Genomic DNA, 18,536 nt, shown 5'->3' with positions numbered 1-18,536 from the left:
GATGCATTATTGGCTCAGATAACAGGTCATTATCATTCCTCACAAAGCAGAAAAGGAGAAATAACTGTTGGCGAAAGAAATAGGTGAAATTACATCCATTACATCAACATAGCCAGTCATAGAATTTCAATGCGTTTGCAAAGTTTGAGCTGGGTTTTCAATATGCTTAATCATCTTTCACTAAATTAGGTGAATCTACAGTATCCTGACATTGCTGCATTGTTATTATTGAGTTTGTGTTAAATCATTAACTTTCAAAGCAAAAAAGTCCCTTTCTATAGGAAAAAATACTATTAAGGAAAACTAAACAGTGGCAAATGAAGGTCATTGGTGTTTGTAAAATGTTTCCAAAGCCTCACATCGCCTTACAGAAGAACCTCAGAAAAGGTCCAGCATTGTGTCTCATTTGTGTGTAAGTGTGTGTGTGTCAGTCAGTTACGCCTCTTTATCTTTGTGCACATACGCAAAGCCTATTGCCTTGAGACAAAAAGGGTCACACAGTTAAACATTGTTGGAGTGATGACGGACAGCTAACGGAAGGCACAATGCACAAGGCAGGGGCCTGTAGGGGCTGGTATAGACTAGCACCACTCTCTCTCTCTCTCTCTCTCTCTCTCTCTAAAACAGAAAAAAGGTTCATGCTGTATTTTTAGAACACACGCAGAAATCCTGTAATCCTTACTTACATGAATCCGTCTTTTGACCTACAGTGTAAAGTAGCAATGGCAGGTTGTGTATCCATGCATGACAGCAAGAAGAGGTGAGCAGAGCGAAGAGCGAGACAGGTCTGATACTGAGGAGAGAGGACTGTGTGGGAGGAGAGGATTCAGAGCTTCATTCAGAGTCAGGCCAAGACAGTGAAAATATTTGAACACAATTTAAACCAGACAAAATGTCTTCTTCTATAACTTACTCTAAGTCCAAATGAAAAATGTTTCCCAAATGTCTCTTAAGTGTGTTCAAAATGTGTACAAGTAAGTAAGTATATTTCTACCTGTATCACGGTATACTATGACTTATCTGTCATTAATCTGCTGTAAGTGTAGTCTTAGTAAATTCATAAACATTCACCTTTGGTGCTTTAGTAATACTTTAATATATGTTTTTAAAGTGATCTGACCTCTACTGGTATGACCCTGTTTGACTTACCTTTAGCTATATATATTTTTTTACAATAACTCAAGTTTGATTGGGACTATGGGTTGTTAAGTAATTTTGATTGCAGAAAAGGGTACATTAATGTCCAGTCTGCTTATCAAGGGAAGTTTAAGTCAAACAAGCATGATTTAAAGGAATAGTTCAACATTTTGTCACTGTCCTGTGGTAATTAGTGAGCTTTAGAGATGCTGGTAGGCAGACTTTGTTATCTTTGGAAATAATCAGTCTAGCTGTTTCCAGTCTTTATGCAAAGCTAAGTAAACCTGCTGCTGTCTGTGTCTGTCATATTTAGCATATAGACACAAGAGTGGTATCTCATCTAACCCTTGGCAAAAATGTGAATAAGCAAATTTCTCTAAATTTCAAACTATTCCTTTAACAGCATTGCACTCCAATGCATCAAAACGGCTTTACCTTTTGAAGAACTTGGAATAACATACCAAATTTGAAATTTTTAGTTTTTAATCAAATTAAGTATGTTCCTGTGTGTGATATTTGGGGTTATCGTAAATATTTATAGAAAGCTCAAAGCAGACCTCTCCGCTAATAACTCAAATTGTTGATGTGTTACATTTCAGATCTGTAATTAATCATATTATTCATATATCATAATTTGGTGAAACAGTCTAGTTAGGAACTACATACAAAAAATTCCTCTTACAAACAAAAAAACAAGAGTATTCCAAAACAAGATACAAAACATTGTTTATTTCCAAATATATCCCTTTGCTTCCTATTGACAAATAGTAGTTAATAAATTAATAAAAACACATGATAACACACCCTTAACAATCCTCATTGATGTCTAAAAAAATGTCCCCACACAAGATGATGGAATGATTGTAATAGAAGGTTTTGTACGTAACAGCAGAGATGCAATAAACTGACACAGGGCTCTTTTCTTTGCTGTCAGCAGTGCAGCTGAACTGATGTGGTGCAGTGCATGCACAACAGAGGGAGTGAATTACACCACAAACTGCTTTGAAGACTTATAGAGGCCCGTAGAGGTCGACATTTAAACAAAATAAAGAGTTGTGGAAAAACAATTACCTCAACATATTGTCAATATTCTCAGATTCTGCAAAGAAATCCCTTAAGGTTATTTTACCTTTGTGTGTGTCCCCCCCCCCCAACAACCCCTCTTGTGTCCTTCATTTTCCACAGGGGACTAACTAATACAGTAAACAACAGATAAAAATTTGACAAGACTCTGCACCGTGCTCATTCCTTCATTCTCTGCCTCAAAGCTAGCAAGCTGATTTCAAGCACAAGGACAAGGTTACAGGCCCCATGAGAGTGCGTTGATGGCATTATGTTACACTTCCAATGCCTCTGACAATATTGTGCCTTATTAATCATTGATCTGGTCGCTGGTGTTAGTTTCATTGCACTGGGGATTATATTCACAGTGCTAAAGGTGATGATACATAGGCAATTTTTTAAGGCAAAGAACATATAATATAGAGGTTGCGGCAAAACATATGCCTTTGAGAGGGAGAAGATTAACAGCCAAGTTAAAAAGAACTGTATATGGATAATAAAGTGGATATTAAGGACAAAACATATGAGGAATAAAAACCCTTACAGTTAAAGATGCTGGCAATGCCAAGATGTGGTGTAGTGGTTAAAATTCTGCATGGAGCAACAGAAAAGAAAACAAATCTGATGGAGTACATGGCACAGAAAAATCACCCATCTGCAATATTATGGCCCTTTGAGAAATAGAAATTGACAATGACCCATCACACTTACTGTATATTGGCACTACACAATCTGGTGGTTTACATGTTACACAGTAGAAAGCTACACGTCTCAGTAGACAATCCAAGTACCCAAAAAAGATAATGCTTCCAATTCTATATTTTGTAATATTTTAAAGTTTTCTATTTTTGAGCAAAACGTAATTAAAAATAATGTCTTGTTCCCAAATTCAGTTCTAAATTAACCTTGAGGGATATCACATTAAAAGTGAGAAAATGAGAGCTTGCCAGAACCAGACGGTGTCACAAAGCCATCAGTTCATTATTCACATATTAAAACGATTCACTGGAGTCCTGAGGAACCCTTTAAAAAAAAATCACTGGTCAGAGGTGATGCAACAGCCTTTCCCGTCTGAGTTGAGAATGTCTTAGAGGAAGGGATGATGTCTTGTTTCCGTTTAGAGTGAGAAAGAATTTCCTGTGTCCTCCTGCACTTGTCCTCTGCTGTCCATTGCAGACATGGAGCCGGAGAAACAGAGAGAAGAGAGTGGAAGACAGACAGAGACAGAAAATTCGTCTAACAGCATCTGTGCCCTTTAGTTTGTCCGGAGCTGGTAATCTGCCAAGAAATGTAACAGCAGAGCATTAACACAGCTTTCTTCCCCTCATCACCCCTGCACATCACTGCCAATATAAGCCCTATTAAATCCCTAAACAAGATTTGCACAAATACTAGCTGTAGAGGCATTTTACTAAATCATATTATCAACACATTCCTTTCTTAGATAGATATTTAATTCTCTGCAGTTTCAGACTTTGAAGAGTCTTGTCAAAAGAAATGTATAAATTCTAAGAATAGCATTTATTATTATTATTATTAATATTAGTAATATCTCAATCTTCAACTGGCAAAATCAGATTTACTAAGTCATTGTCAAGTCATTCTTCCTAAGCTAAGCAGTCACATCACATTTAAATGCACTTCAGTGTGTAAGTCAGTATGTGAACACATCACTGTTCAAAGGCACATCTGCACATACAACAGTAAGTGAACATATCCCCGTTTATACTACCGCAACGTCCAGTGCTGATTCTGACTGTCTTCAGTTCCATAGTTCCGACTGAGTAATCAGATTATGATTGTTTCTGTGGCTTTTGCAGTCTTTTAAAAGGCTCTGTCACCAGTGAGGGGAGCTTCACTGCACTGATTCAGTATAGTCAGTTCACTTTGAAAATTCATTGATAAAGATTCATTTGTACATGTACTGAACACCTCTAGAGCCAGACCTTATCACCCAAAATCAGTGGCCGACCTCAATAATGCTCTTGTGTTTTAATGAGCCAAATCCCTGCGGCCAGGTTCCAAAATGTTGCAGAAATCCTGCCTAGAAGAGAGGAGGCTGCTATAGCAGCATTTTAATGTCTGTGGTTTAAGAATAAAAAGTTCAACAGTCACATAATGTTTGTGTGTCCACAAACTGGCCATGTACTGTACTGAACATTAGTGTCTGAAAATGCATTACTTCAAGTTATGAAATGTATCCCCAATCCAAAATCACATATTCTATAGATAACATTATATACACCTTAAAATGTGATCATCACCATCTTCTCTCCCCCTCCCTCCCCATGTTGCTGATGGTAACGGTAAGAGGAAGGTGATAGCCTTTTCTCCAGTGCTCCTAACTCTTTTTTCTCTCAATCTTACTCAACTCATGTCCTCCTCCTCCACTTTTCTATTTCTCTCTCTCCTTTGCTTCCTTGCTGATGTTACAGCAACGCGGTAGAAACCTTGGCATTCGCCAAGTTCCACTCTGAGAGCCTCCTGGCACTCTGTGGCATCATTCAACCTCTGCAGCCCCTGACTCGTACCTGACACATCCAGGTAATGTATATGATGGATGTTATATAGTCAGGTACATTCCTAGGGCGTACGGCAGGTATGAAACTTAAGGATTTCTGGCACTGGTCCAGTGGAGGTACTGGGCTTCCATTGCCATTTAATTTCCATTTGCCCCCCATTGAAGCTAGTGAGCTAGTAAGGAGGATTTCGCTGCAGTCTCATCAATATACTGTAGCTTTAATGTGGCAATATGTAATGATGTATAATCTGTCCAAAAATCAAGCATGTGTTTAAAGTAGAGATGCAGCTTCCTATATATTTCAACATTATTCAAGGTAAAATCTCAAGTTAGTGGGGTGATAAAAGTTCAAAATCACAAACACTGAAACATCTCTTGGTGCTTGTCTCCCTTGGTGTCACCCCTGAGATGTGATGCAGAAGGGTTTATTCCCAGGGCAGGGGTCGAATCTACAGATCCCAGATGCCAGCATTGCAAAACAAATTTGACTGCATTCCCTGTACTTTACAGTAGCCCTGTTCAAATTTGAACGACTAAGAAGAAGACCTTCACGCCACAAGCTAGCAGGCTTGTAAAGTTTCTATCCTTGTCATCCTGTGTGGTGTCATTCTAAGCCCCTGAGGCCATGACTCATGGTGATAGAGCCAGGTAATGGATATGATGGATGTTATATAGCTGGGTTCACTCCTAGGGCATACACACTAAATAGCGTTGCAGAAAGACTGATCCTGACACTGCTCTCGCAAGGAGAACATCATATTTAACCTTGTGGTAACCTCCGATTTGCAACTGGGTTTGGGCTTTGGACAGAAAAAAAGCAAAATGCCAACCTGGAGTTCATAAGTCATTGTATTTTTAATTTCTATGTAAAAGTGCTTTGGTCAACAGTTGTTTCTCTGGGGAAGATGCCACTGTCAAGCAAATCTGATCAAACCACATTCACACAGTGCTGATGAGGCAGACTAGTTGAGTTTTTGAGTGTTAAACTCTTAATAAATAATAACACAGGATGTTATTTTTTTAGGGAACTACACACAATCCCTGGCCTCATGTTAACTTACATAAAAACTTTCCTATGAGTTCCACACAGTCAGATATGCAAATTTTAAATTTGAGAAGAGGTGTTTTATGGCTGTGTGAGTATATGTCAGTGTGTTTGTTCTCACCTCCACTTTGTGTGATGTAGCGCACCCATGGTAATGCCTGGTAACCGCTCTTCTCTATGATCTTAAGGTAACGCACCTAGGGAACACAGGTTAAATATAGTTATTTCACTTATCTACACACACAAACACACAAAAACATCTACTGTATATAGTCTGTATGCTTCATGGCAGGCCACTTATAGCAGTTTGTCTCTGTCCATTTGAATTTTTCAGACAAATTGAAGGACTAATTGTTCCTTTAAGGGTTGCGGAAATTCCACTTTTAAAGCTAAATTAATGATTTAAAAACCCACTTGATTATCTGAAAAATGCATTTTACAAAACTGAGTAGTGTGCTGTTTTTCTTAGCTCATGAAAGGCTGTTTCAGAGATAGGTGGTTTTCACAGGATAGTGACAAATTGTCAAAACAGGAAAACTGAAGCACCTTGAGCTTGTTATACTCAGGTGGGGATCATATATATTTCATATATTTGTCATTATCGTTTTACTGTATTTACACTCTGCCGAGAGTGAGAAGTGCATGAGGTGATTTGAAACTACAGTAACCTCCCGGATTGTGAGAGGACATAATACCTTTATTTAGTCTAGCATTAGTAATAGCCATTTGCATTCACTCTGCAGTGCTCCCATGTGTGAATTTTAAGCAGTGCATTGTTGAAACTACAGTTAAAAAAACAAGGAAGTAGAACTAAAGAAAGACTGTGTAATGGGTGTGAATAAACGGTCCAACCTGAATCCCAGACACAGTGAAATAGGGGATCTCAAAGTTAACTGTGATTGGTCTCTTTGCCTCCAGCTCTTCACTCTCCACACTGGGTAGCCCAAAGTGTGCCCGCATCATGTACTCCTTACCACCCTACACATACACAAACAGAAAAGAGAAAAGGCCACAAAGGTGTTACTTCATCTGGCAAAACATTCAATTCAGAGTGATGTTGTTCACAAAGCCTTCCAGTTTTGTTTGATGAGTTCTGCTCCCAGGTGTCTGACTCCAGTTAATAAAAGGTTGTTTTGCCCGAAAACAAAACACACTTTATATTCATGGCAACATGAGACAACTCCCATGTCATATCAAGGTGAATCAGATATCAATTTATGGGATTTAGCATCTGGCAAACATATGTAGGCTATACAAAAATTGAGATGGTTAATCATTCTTCATAACAGCAATTGTATAACACAGCACGAGCACTGAGTCTGTTAGTTTGTACATTGGTTTTATTTGCTGTAAATCAGTTACCATTTTGACTTTAAAGCCCCTTAAAATCCAAATCAAATGACTATTTCTCTATAACATTTAAAATATATGACTAAATAAGCAACAATCAAAGTTATAGTCTTGAGAAAAACATTTTTAGTAATTTTTAGTAAGAGTTTATCACTCAAAAACTAAGCTCATCTGTTTCATCAGGACTGTGTGGGTGTGCTTCTATCAGTTTTGATTGGCAGTAGCCTGGCAACAAAAGCAAACAACCTACTGTCATCAGATTTTTTTTGTCAAATGTTGTAAGTTGTTGTATGTGACATCACCTTTTTCCAGCTGAGCCCTGCCTACTTCAATCCAGTCAGAAGAGCTCAGAAAAAAAACAAAAAAACAGAAACTTTCTCCTTGGATATAACCAAAACTGCTCTAACTGTGGCAGATAATTGTGTGTCCATGTAGGACCCCATCTGTCTGAATCGGAAAATATGTTTTCAGAACATTTAATGAACTGAAAAATAACTGACACTAACTACAGTTTTATTTTTCCTTCCCATTATACAGTTGCTGTGTTGCCTACAGCTGATAAGAAAACTTTTCTTTTTTTTGCATAACGTACCCATACCCAATAAATGAGAAATCTGTAAAAGATGTACACATTCATGACTATAAAATAGCTGATGGCAAATTAATTCATTTCTAAAAGCTTTTTATACTGTCCCGGTTATAGGAGAGTAATGTTAGTGGATCATGGTTGTAAAAAACTGGATGGAGCTGAAGGCTGGATGAGTGTGTTTATCAGTCTCTATCACAACAAGCCACGCAAGCAATCTTTGTTTCCTCGAACCTCCATCAAAGATTACAAGTTAAGTATGGTTTCCTGTGAGGAATATGCAGTTTTATAGTGTCCAAAGGTTGACAGTGACAGAGAAAAATTTACTGCAGAGTCATACACGAGCTGGATAACAATACGTCACCAGTAATGGCAATTCTTAACCCTCCTTGACAGGCTGAAGGTGTAATGAATTACTGGGGGGATATCAGAACTTGACAGATAAAAGGAACCTCCACTGAATTAATGCTCTGCTCGAGTTTTTTAAATTTCCTTTTGAAGAGTTTATAGTTTGGTGACAGCAGAGACTGACACCAAAATGGTCAAAGGAACAGCAGAAAATAGATAACAAAGATAAATAAGATGCGATTGTGTGTGTGTGTTTTTCTAATACTTGCCAGTGTAAAAATACAACCAAACTTTTTGACACTGGGACTGGTTCAAGCTTATGTAGATATGAGGTATCATCAGTGGTGGAAGAAGTACTCACATCTTTCACTTAAGTAAAAGTTGCAATACCACAATGTAGAAATACTCTGTTACAAGTAAAAGTCATCCAAAATGATACAAAAGTATTAGCATTAAATTATGCTTTGTAAAGTAAAAGTACTCATTATGACAAGAGAGAATGGCCCATTTTTGCAGTTGGTAAAGGTGTGGCTAATTTTAATTACTTATTTACTGCTTGGTAGCTTCAATAAGTTCTTATCTTATCTCAACTTATAAAAATACATCATAATTTATTTGTTGATTATATTTTGTATTATTTATCTGTATCTGCAAAGTAACCAGTAACTAAATTTATAATAAATGTAGAATGAAAAGTACAATATTTGCCTCTGAATTGTAGTGGTGTAGAAGTATAAAGTAGCAGAAAATGGAAATACTCAAATAAGTACAAGTACCTCAAAATTGTACAGTACTTGAGTAAATGTACTTAGTTACTTTCCACCACTGTGTATCATACTGATGCTGCTCTGCCTTTAAAACCAGATAGTGGTGAAACAAGATAGTACTGTTCTGCAGCATCAACATGTACTAAATGCATTTTAGGTTATAAACTGTGATATTTTGATGATTTGCCACACTAACAGGGAAAGACTTGATGTTCCACTGCACCACGCTCTTCTCTGGCACCCATTTGGTGCTGCCTGTGCTGGTCTTGAACTTGGGTGAGTCAGCATCACTGGGCACTGGCACCAGAATGGACACATTGTTGGCAGTGGACCGGCTCTTAAACTGACTCCGAGCCTGTGGAAGGTGACAGAGGACAGAGTTCAAATGTCATCCGAGACCTTTACAATAACAAATGAGCATGCGCATCCAAATTCAAATAAAGGTCTTTATGATTATGCACACTGCAGCTTGTTGTTTTGAGACTGTACAGCCGTCACTGCCTCAAACAGATGGTAAGCAGTAATCAACCTGAGAGGTATGTGTCATAAATACTGAATACGTTTCAGTGAAGGGACTAGGTGAGTGGATAAGGACATGGTATTCTGTGTGTTTATGTTTGTGGGTCACTCATCATTACCTTCACCTTGATCTCCACACGGCTGTGAGAGAACTTCTCAATCACGCTCTCGATCCATATGAGAGGCTTCACCTGTCAGAGAGAGAGAGAGTGGACAAGGTCAGAGGGGCGAGCACAGAGCTGAACTGCCTCACCAGAGTGACACAGTGGACAGGAGCGAGAGAGAGAGAGAAAGAGAGAGATTGTGTTTGTACAAAGGAGACAGTAACTGTTAAAGGTCCAGTGTGTAACATTTCAGAGGAGCTATTGGCAGAAATGAAATATAATACTTATACTGTTTTCATTAGTATTTTAATAGCCTGAAAATATGAATTATTATGTTTTCATTACCTTAGAATAAGCCCTTTTTATCTACAGAGGGAGCAGGTCCCCTACCATGGAGGCCGCCATGTTGTACTACCATGTTTCTACAGTAGTAGTTTTTCATGAATTTGGCGGCCACCGTAGTTTCTCCTACACGCTTGGAAGGGGAGGGTGAGGCGAGCGGTATTCAAATGGTTGCAATCAGCAATTTTCCTTCCTTCCTTTAAGAAGGCTCGCAGTTCACATAGATTTCAGGCATAGCAGCTCCCCTCCGGTATCCTTACGGTCAGTGGACAGCATGTATACGAGCATCTCAGGATGAGTGGCAACATGTGGTGTAGCAGACAGTGCCAGTAGTAGGTTAACTGAACCGCTATTTATCTTGAAACATATAAGCTGTCATTGCAACTGGGCACTAACATATATTTGCATTCAGATTATTAATTTCTTAGTGTGATATTTTGATATAGTTGTGGAATCTTACAAGTTAATACTTTACTACAAGCAAATAGATGCTTTACTTTCCTAGTTCATAGTGTGGCTGTATTCTCTAATTATAAAAGTATATCTGATGTTGTATTGACACCCTGTGGACACAGTTTTATAGGACTTTAAGTGTAACTGATTGTGTATTGTGTGTTATATTATAGATCATTATTGTGATATTTCTGTTTTCCTCTGTTATTCTAGAAACCACACACACCAAGTGCAAACCTGTGCGGCCTTCTAGTAAAGTACAAGAAACCTTTGAAGCGTACTCTAAGCCAGAGTGATTACAAACTCCACAACCAGTGATATTTTATTTATTAAGAGATCTCAAACATTATCACAATAATCTTTACTAGTACCACCACTACTCTTAGCATTCCCACTGACACTATAATCAATACTACAATTACTACTACTACTACTACTACTACTACTACTAATCTCTAATAACTCCTACTACTACTGTTAATACTTCAACTATTATTGCTACTTACACTGTCACTACCATTATTACATTTAGTAAAATGTATCAACACAGCACAAATAACTTTAATTATTACACTAATTATTAACTGCATCCTGAGTCCTACTGATATGAGATTTTCTGAAGCAAATACTGATTAATATTAGAGAGTTTAAAAAAAATAATGGATGCTGATATATTAGTAGATAGTGTTTTACACAAACACACACAATGTAATAGTCAAATTTGGCAAAATACTTTACTATCAATAATGAAAGTAACAGTAAATATAAGACTATGATACATTTTGAACAGTAAACTTCACTGGAAGTTAAATCATTATAAATAAAATATTTTTGTTGTATTGTGTATTTTTATGTACTGTGTTATTATTTAACATGAAATGAGAAAAATATGGGTCAAAAATACATCATATAAAACATTTCCATTGCCAACATATACGTCAATACAGCTATATCTGTGATAAGCCAATATTGGCCAATATCTACCAAATTATCAGTTAGGCTCTTATCAGCATCACAATTACTGTTCTTGAATGTGTGTATACTGTGAACATGCACATAAAAGTCTTACATAATATGTTCTGTGAAAGGAAGATGAGAAAAAATGTAATATTTGTCTGTGAAACAAATAAGAAGTGTGTTCTTTGTGCTGCTTTTATGTGGGTGGTTTGAGTGTGTGTATGTGTGTGTTAAAGAGAAACATCTGTTGGTGTGTCCTACTCACTGTAGTGTTGAGGCGGTAGGACATGAGCTCGCTCTCGCCATCAGGGGGGATGAAAGAGATGGTGCGGTCATTCTCGAAGCGTGACAGACGGACACACTGATGAAATTTCACATCCTCCAGCTCCACTGTCTTACTCTTCTCTCCTGACACACACACACACACACACACACACACACAAACACAAACAATACACACACAGAAATACACACACAGAAATACACAAGAAAGATTGAGAGCCTTCCACGCAGCCTTTGGGAAATCAAGGTCAAGGTAATGATGACTGACAAACATTCACTCAGTCACTCACACACACACTCACACACTGTGCACGCAGTGTGCTACCAAATCCATCTGTCCTCTTCTTGTCCCCCACTGAACAGTTATTTAGCTGCCACAAACAAACACGTACACACACAAGCACACACACTGCCTGCCTTCAAAACCTGCTGCCATCATCTTCTCCCCCACTGAAGCCCATTCAGCTGCCTCACAAATACATCGACGCACGCACGCGCACACACGTTTGTTTCATTATCCCCGTGGGGGACAGTCATTGACAGAATGCATTCCCTAGCCCCTTACCCTAACCATCACAACTAAGTGCCTAACCTTAACCCTAACCCTAATCTTAACCTAATTGTAACCTGTGCCCTAAAACCAAGTCTTAGCCCTCAAAAAGCAGTCTCTACCCATGGGGACCTAAATTTTTGTCCCCATGGTGACACAAGTCCCCATAGGTTAGTGTGCATTCAGGTTAAAATCCCCATCAGGATATAAGAACATCACACACAAAGACCATAAAGTAAATAAATATAGTACTATCAGCCAGAAAAACCCCCACTGACAAAAACACACATCTGTTACTGAAATTTTCAGTATCTGTCTGCATTTAAGAGGTGTTTTTTAATTACAATGCCAAAAAAAACAAACATTTAATTTATTGTCAAAAGCTTCTGATTTATTGTTTGTGAAATTAATCCACCTACTGCAATAATATAGGTCTTTTATCACCTACAAGGAAGTTTTCCCCACTATATCATTAGCAATATGGCTGCTAAAATACACAACTATTTATGTCAGGTGAGATGTTTCAAACCTGCCATACATAGCCTCAGGAGGAGATATTAATCCTTAGTCTATAAAATAACAGAAAATTGTGAAAAATTATCATAATTTCCCAGTGCCCAAGGTAACATCTTTAAATTCTTTGTTTTGAGATATTAAATTTGCAATATCTTACAATGTATTTATAAATAGAAATATTGTGAAAAGAAACCAATCATCACATTTGAGAAGCTGAAACAAGTAAATATTTGGCATTTTTGCTTGATAAATGATTATTTATGATTATTAGATTTGTTGTTAATTAGTTTTCCTGTTAATCAACTAATGAAGATAACACTAGAATATAGTTACCAGTATAGTTACCAGAATATAGTTAGTGACCAATTAAGCAGTCCCTTTTCTAACCTATATTTCTAAAAGTCTACTCAAGTACTACAGAGGATGCTATAGACAAAAAATAAGTAGATTGTGTCGATTAGATCATTTTCTTCATGAACAAAATTAGACTTTTCCAGACAACTCCTCTCTAGGGTGGAGTAAGAGTGCAGCTCTGCTGCAATAAGCAGTTAAAAGCGCGACCTCCTTAATGGTGGCATCTGTAGTCTGCTGGAGAAGGGCCGATGTTCTCCTCCTCTGTGGTTAATGGAGGGTGCTGAGTGGTGGAAAACTACTGTAATGACTGTGGGCCTTTGGGCCTAATTCCCCCATTCAACAGTCAGCTAAAGCCTGCCTCACCTGCTCTGAATGCAACCCTGGACAAGCACTAAGGCCTGTCGGAGAGAATATGTGTGTGCGTGCCTGTGTGTGTGTGTGTACTTGTGTGCATTTGCGTATGCAGCTTCCTTGTTCATTGTTCTCTCTTGAGTGTGTGTACGTGCATAGGTTTATGCATGTTTGCCTGCTACTTGCTCGTTTCTCTATTGATTTTGCTTTTGTGTATATGACATTTCCTCGTGCCCTAGTAGGGGACTGGCTGAGGTCACGTCTAAGGAGAGCACAATACTCCTGTACAAGCAAAGCAGGGAAGCCCTTTATAACAGCTTCTGTTTCTCTATTTCTGTCTGACGTTTCTTTCACTGTCCCCGTGGGGGACAGTCATTGACAGAATGCTTTCCCTAGCCCCTTACCCTAACCTTAAACATTACAAGTAAGTGCCTAACCTTAACCCTTACCTAATTGTAACACGTACCCTAAAACAAAGTCTTAACCCTCAAAAAGCAGTCTCTACCCACGGTGACACAAGTCCCCATGGATAGGTGTGCATTCAGGTTAAAGTCCCCACCAGGATATAAGAACATGAAACAAACACACACAATCTCTCACACACACACACACACACACACACACACACACACCCACACACACACACACACACACAAACACGCATGAAGCATTATCAAGATGGCAAGAAAGAAAGGTCATGTGGGACACTCTCTGTCATTGCTAGGACCTCAGGGACCAGAAAAGGAGACAGGTGTGTGTGTTCGTGTGTTCGTGTGTGTGTGTGTGTGTACATGTCAGGTGAGGGTTGAAGATGCAGCAGTGTCCCCTGTGGTTCACCTTTAAAGCTGCTCTCACCTGTTTCTTTTAATACACAGCAACAGACAGGAGGAACCTAATCTGTTTTCTGTCTGCTGTCGCACAGTAAAAAAAGAGACATGGGGAACACAGACAACTGTTTTATAATCGCATTTGGTAAATGTGTCTGTCCAAAGCATCTTACAGTGCTGTGATATCACTGACATGGATGGCCAAAGAGACAATTTAACAAAGACTGCTTAGCATTTAAAGGTTGAAGGCACAGGATACGCAGCCTTCAGAGCTGAAATGATTAGTGGAGACATGATATGATAGTGTAACCAAATATTTCTGCATTTTGGACTGTCAGACAAAAAAAGTAATTTGAGACTAAGACGATTAATTGGGAAATAATAATAATTAATTGATAATGAAAATAATTGTTAATAGCCTGCATCTGAGCTCATACTGTCCTCATACAGGCAGAGAACCTTTTCTTAAGTAAAAAACAAACAGTCCAAAAACCAAACATTCACATCCATGAGATTAAAAAAAACCACCTCTGAAAGTAATTATGATTATGAAGGCTTTTTGTGGGCTATGTAATTTCATGCACCAGTTTTTAAATTAGAAAATACTATGAATGTAACTTGCATGACATTTCTCTCAGTTCCCTGTAGGAACCATTCTAGACTTCTGCCAACAGAGGGCAGTGTTAAATGATTTATACTCATTTTGGCTGCATACAGCTGTGATAAAATGTGCAGATCAGGGAAACATGATGAACACCAAATAACTGCAAAATGATATGTAAAAAACTGTAACTGCTAAGAGTGCAAGCTCCAATTTAATATTTGTATAAACATTCAGTGTGAGTGTGTGTGTATGTGTGCGTGTTGCTGTATCTATCAGTGTGTTTGTTTGATCATTTTTTCTGAGGATATGTTATTTCCCAGACTGAAACACACAGCAGGGGGATTGTGGGCTGCATATACAGGATATCCACAGACCCTCACCTTTCATCTGCGGGGCTGCAGCCTGGGGTGAGGATTAACTCAGAGGCAAAGAGGCTAGACATTGATGGAGCCTTTCCCCTTCAGTAAGGAGCGGTAGGGGGGAAGAAATGTATGCAAAAGAGAGGAAGGAAAAGAGGGAAAGGAGAGGGAGAAGGAGGAGAGGGTGCAGGAATAGACAAGGGGAGATGTAGCAGTGGGAGACATTGTGGAAATGGAAAAATTGGGAAAGTAGGAGGAAAGGAAGGCTGAATGCTAAGTTGAGTGTGGGATATGTAGAAGTGAGGAGTTTAGACAGAAAGAGGAGGTGAAGGTGGAAGTGTGAGGGTGAGTTCAAGGAGTGGAGAGTAAATAAGCAAGTGCTCAACCATCAACCAGAAGCATATTTACAAATCATTTTTGGCATTTAAATATTATTCTAGCAAATCTTTGAATCAAATTTGGAAATCTACATTTAGGGTGAATTATTTTCATTCAAAATACAATAAAACATCCCCTGTTGACAGTTTACATGTTCTCTAATAAAAAAAATGTAAAATCTTGGCAGCTGGGATAAAAAAAATCTTGCAAATATTCCTCTCACCTGTCACTTACTGTAAACATAACAGTCTAATTTAAGTCCAACTGAAAGGAAAGACAGATAATGAGATGAACTTGTGATGCCTACCTGATGCCGTATACGCATACCACTACACTTAAACTATAAAATATTGCATTTTTCAAGAAGCAGCAGAATTATATTGCCACACTAAACAGTTGTGTGCTTTGCATTACCTAAGTCAGTGATTCCAAATCAGGGGTACATGCACCCCAGGCGATGTGTCAGCCGTTACCAGGGGGTACATGGAAAGATTGCAGTTCAGCCAAAAATAGAAATTAGGATTTGATTAAAAAAAAAAAAAAAAAAAAAAAGTTCTGCTTCTTCATATGGTAAAATACCTCAAATGCAAACTTGACAAAACTACTGTAAATAAAGAGGCTGAGTCTAAACATCTAAGAATTCCAGGATCTCTTTGTGTAAAAACAAATTATCATAGCAATACCAACATTTAAATAATTAACAAAGCACAGTAACATCCACTTTAAAATCAACACAAAAGAACACATTTGGAACATGACAAGTGGTGTAGATGAACGAAGACTGGAGCTCATCTGACAGAGCTGTGGGGGTATGTCTGACAAAAACGAAACACTGACCTAAATAAAGGCCAACATACACCAACAACATTTTAAAATAACACAACATGAGATTTTGTCAACAAGTTCCGCTAAATGTATTTTAAGATATAAGTCTACTGGCTGACTTCTCCAATTTCTCCTCTCAAAAATGCCTTTACACATATAAGACATGTATAACTAGAGACACTGAGACTGACTCACTGTTACTTACTGCCTGTGATTTCAAACAGGACTTTGTCATTGAGGCCCAATCTGAGTTCAGGCATCCCCGACAGGACCACTTTGAGCTTGATGGTGCCCACTATTTCACTCCGCAGGACGCTTCCGTTGGCACTCACCTATAGACAGAAGAGCAAAACATAACATTTAACAATAGAAGCATTCATTTATGATATGAGCTTTACAGTCACATCTACCTGAAAGTACATAAGCTTTACTGTTAGCAAATACAAATGTGCACCTGCTTACTTAATACTACTATGCAGATCAGTAGTAAGACTCCTTCTCATAAACTGGGAGAAATAAAGAAAGAGTGATACGCAGATCAGCCTTTCAGCAAATACAAACAGACTGAGGAACAAGACTGCAAAGCTCTCAGCATGTAGCGTGAGAAGTGTAAGCAAGCTTTTAATGCGAAAGAGGATGAAGAACCTTAAAAAAACATTTTTAAAAAGTCCCTGGTCACAGAAAAGGAAGGTAGTGACATCTGCGGCTCTCCAGCAGTGGTTAAATACCTACACTTCATCAATTTCCCTTTGGCTCATAAAAACCTGCAACTGTATGTTGAGTTGTCCTTGAGGTGTTGTTTCAAGGACATGACATGAAATTTCAGAGGAAAGTCATTTCTCTTCTTTTTAGTTTAAAAGCCACAGCATATTCATGTGTACAAAGCTGTTCTGTTTCTATAGCTGCAGGAAATCTGAGCCCTTGACTGTATTTCTCAGTTAAAAATATAACATTTTCCTCTAAATTGGTTTATCATGTAGCCTAATAACATCACATTATCACATCGATTGGTGATTATTACTTTCTGTGTAGTATAGCTGACAATAAAGGGTCAGTGGAAGACAAATATAACAACTATAAAGAATTAGAAGAATATAATAACTTCCTTATATTATGAGTCAATATTATTATATCATTAGTTAAAAATTCTACTCCCTTTATAAAAAAAAAATCAGTATTTAATATAATAATGTAATGTTTACTCTTCCACCAAATTATTACATTAATAGTATTCATTCCATTTTCAAACCATACATGGGGACTTTTCACTATTTTACAGATGTTACATCATCATAAGTTAGTAGAGATCATATCAAAAGTGGAAAATATTGTATAGTCACATCACTTGTTGAGTATTCAGTCTAATGTATTTTGTCTGCTTAAGTTATTGACTAACGTTTGAAATATAAAACGTCACTCCTCACTGCACACAATGAAGGAACATAAATACCACAAAATATTATATTGAAAAAGAACAGAGGATTGTTGATATTAGAGACAGTTTCCTTCGCTGTTCAATACAAGGAAAGAGGAAACTGTCAAGGAGGAGTCAAAACATGCCAGGGTTTTGACAGACAATTTTAGCACTGACGCAACCACTTAGCCTCAAGGAAGCACTTGGACCATCTATTTTCAATAGAACTGTTAAAGAAAAGCCATCATTTTTAAATGTAACATTGTGTAAGTGTAACATTGCCTGTTGTAGCTATGAATCTGTGCTGTCCGGGCTGAAAATAACATATTATGGAAAACAGATGGAATCTTTAGGCTTATGCTGTTAAGTTTGCCAAACAAATTAAAGGCAATTAACAGCTTTTATTAGGGCTGCATGGCATACATATTATCTGATGGGTATTGGGCAATGATTTCTTAAATGTATAATACTTGGTATTAAAAATTAAGACTTCGCCTCATATCTGATACAGTTTATATCAGTATCAGACTAGAGCTAGAATGATAAATCAGGCAGATGATAAGTAATAAGAAATTGAAGTATTGTAATGCCAAAGATATGTTTGAGATAGTTAAGAAACACTGTCACTGTTAGTGTCTAGTTTGTACACCTCAGAGCAATGTTTATTTTTCAAACGTAAAATTTCCTTCTTAGAATTTATCTTTATTACAATTATTTAAAAAAAAACAAAAAAACAGGAGATTCAAAAATATTTGTGGACAATGTGTGCTTATGTAAAAAATGTATACATGTATCAGCAGAAATATCGTTATAGTTTTTGTAACTCTCAAATATCAGCATCAGTCAGGCTCTATTTCAGACTAAGACCAATCCAACTGTTTCCAT

At 37.7% G+C, this 18,536-nt stretch overlaps 1 protein-coding gene across 1 annotated transcript in view; it reads right to left on the bottom strand.

The window, feature by feature from the left end:
• Window positions 1-1,846: 1,846 nt before the first annotated feature.
• Window positions 1,847-18,536, bottom strand: part of ap1m3 (adaptor related protein complex 1 subunit mu 3) — a 30,636-nt gene continuing 13,946 nt past the window's right edge. The window contains exons 6-12 of the mRNA XM_044199849.1: window positions 16,443-16,569; window positions 11,457-11,599; window positions 9,455-9,526; window positions 9,013-9,171; window positions 6,618-6,743; window positions 5,887-5,962; window positions 1,847-3,477 (exon numbers count right to left, since the gene is read on the bottom strand). Coding sequence (XP_044055784.1) covers window positions 3,455-3,477; window positions 5,887-5,962; window positions 6,618-6,743; window positions 9,013-9,171; window positions 9,455-9,526; window positions 11,457-11,599; window positions 16,443-16,569 — 726 coding nt within the window. The 3' untranslated portion in view covers window positions 1,847-3,454. The remainder of the gene's footprint in view (window positions 3,478-5,886; window positions 5,963-6,617; window positions 6,744-9,012; window positions 9,172-9,454; window positions 9,527-11,456; window positions 11,600-16,442; window positions 16,570-18,536) is intronic.

The sequence above is a fragment of the Siniperca chuatsi genome, linkage group LG6 (genome assembly GCF_020085105.1).
Source record: "Siniperca chuatsi isolate FFG_IHB_CAS linkage group LG6, ASM2008510v1, whole genome shotgun sequence".
In the NCBI taxonomy this organism is placed as follows: Eukaryota; Metazoa; Chordata; class Actinopteri; order Centrarchiformes; family Sinipercidae; genus Siniperca; species Siniperca chuatsi.
This window is presented reverse-complemented; position numbering and strand designations above follow the sequence as displayed.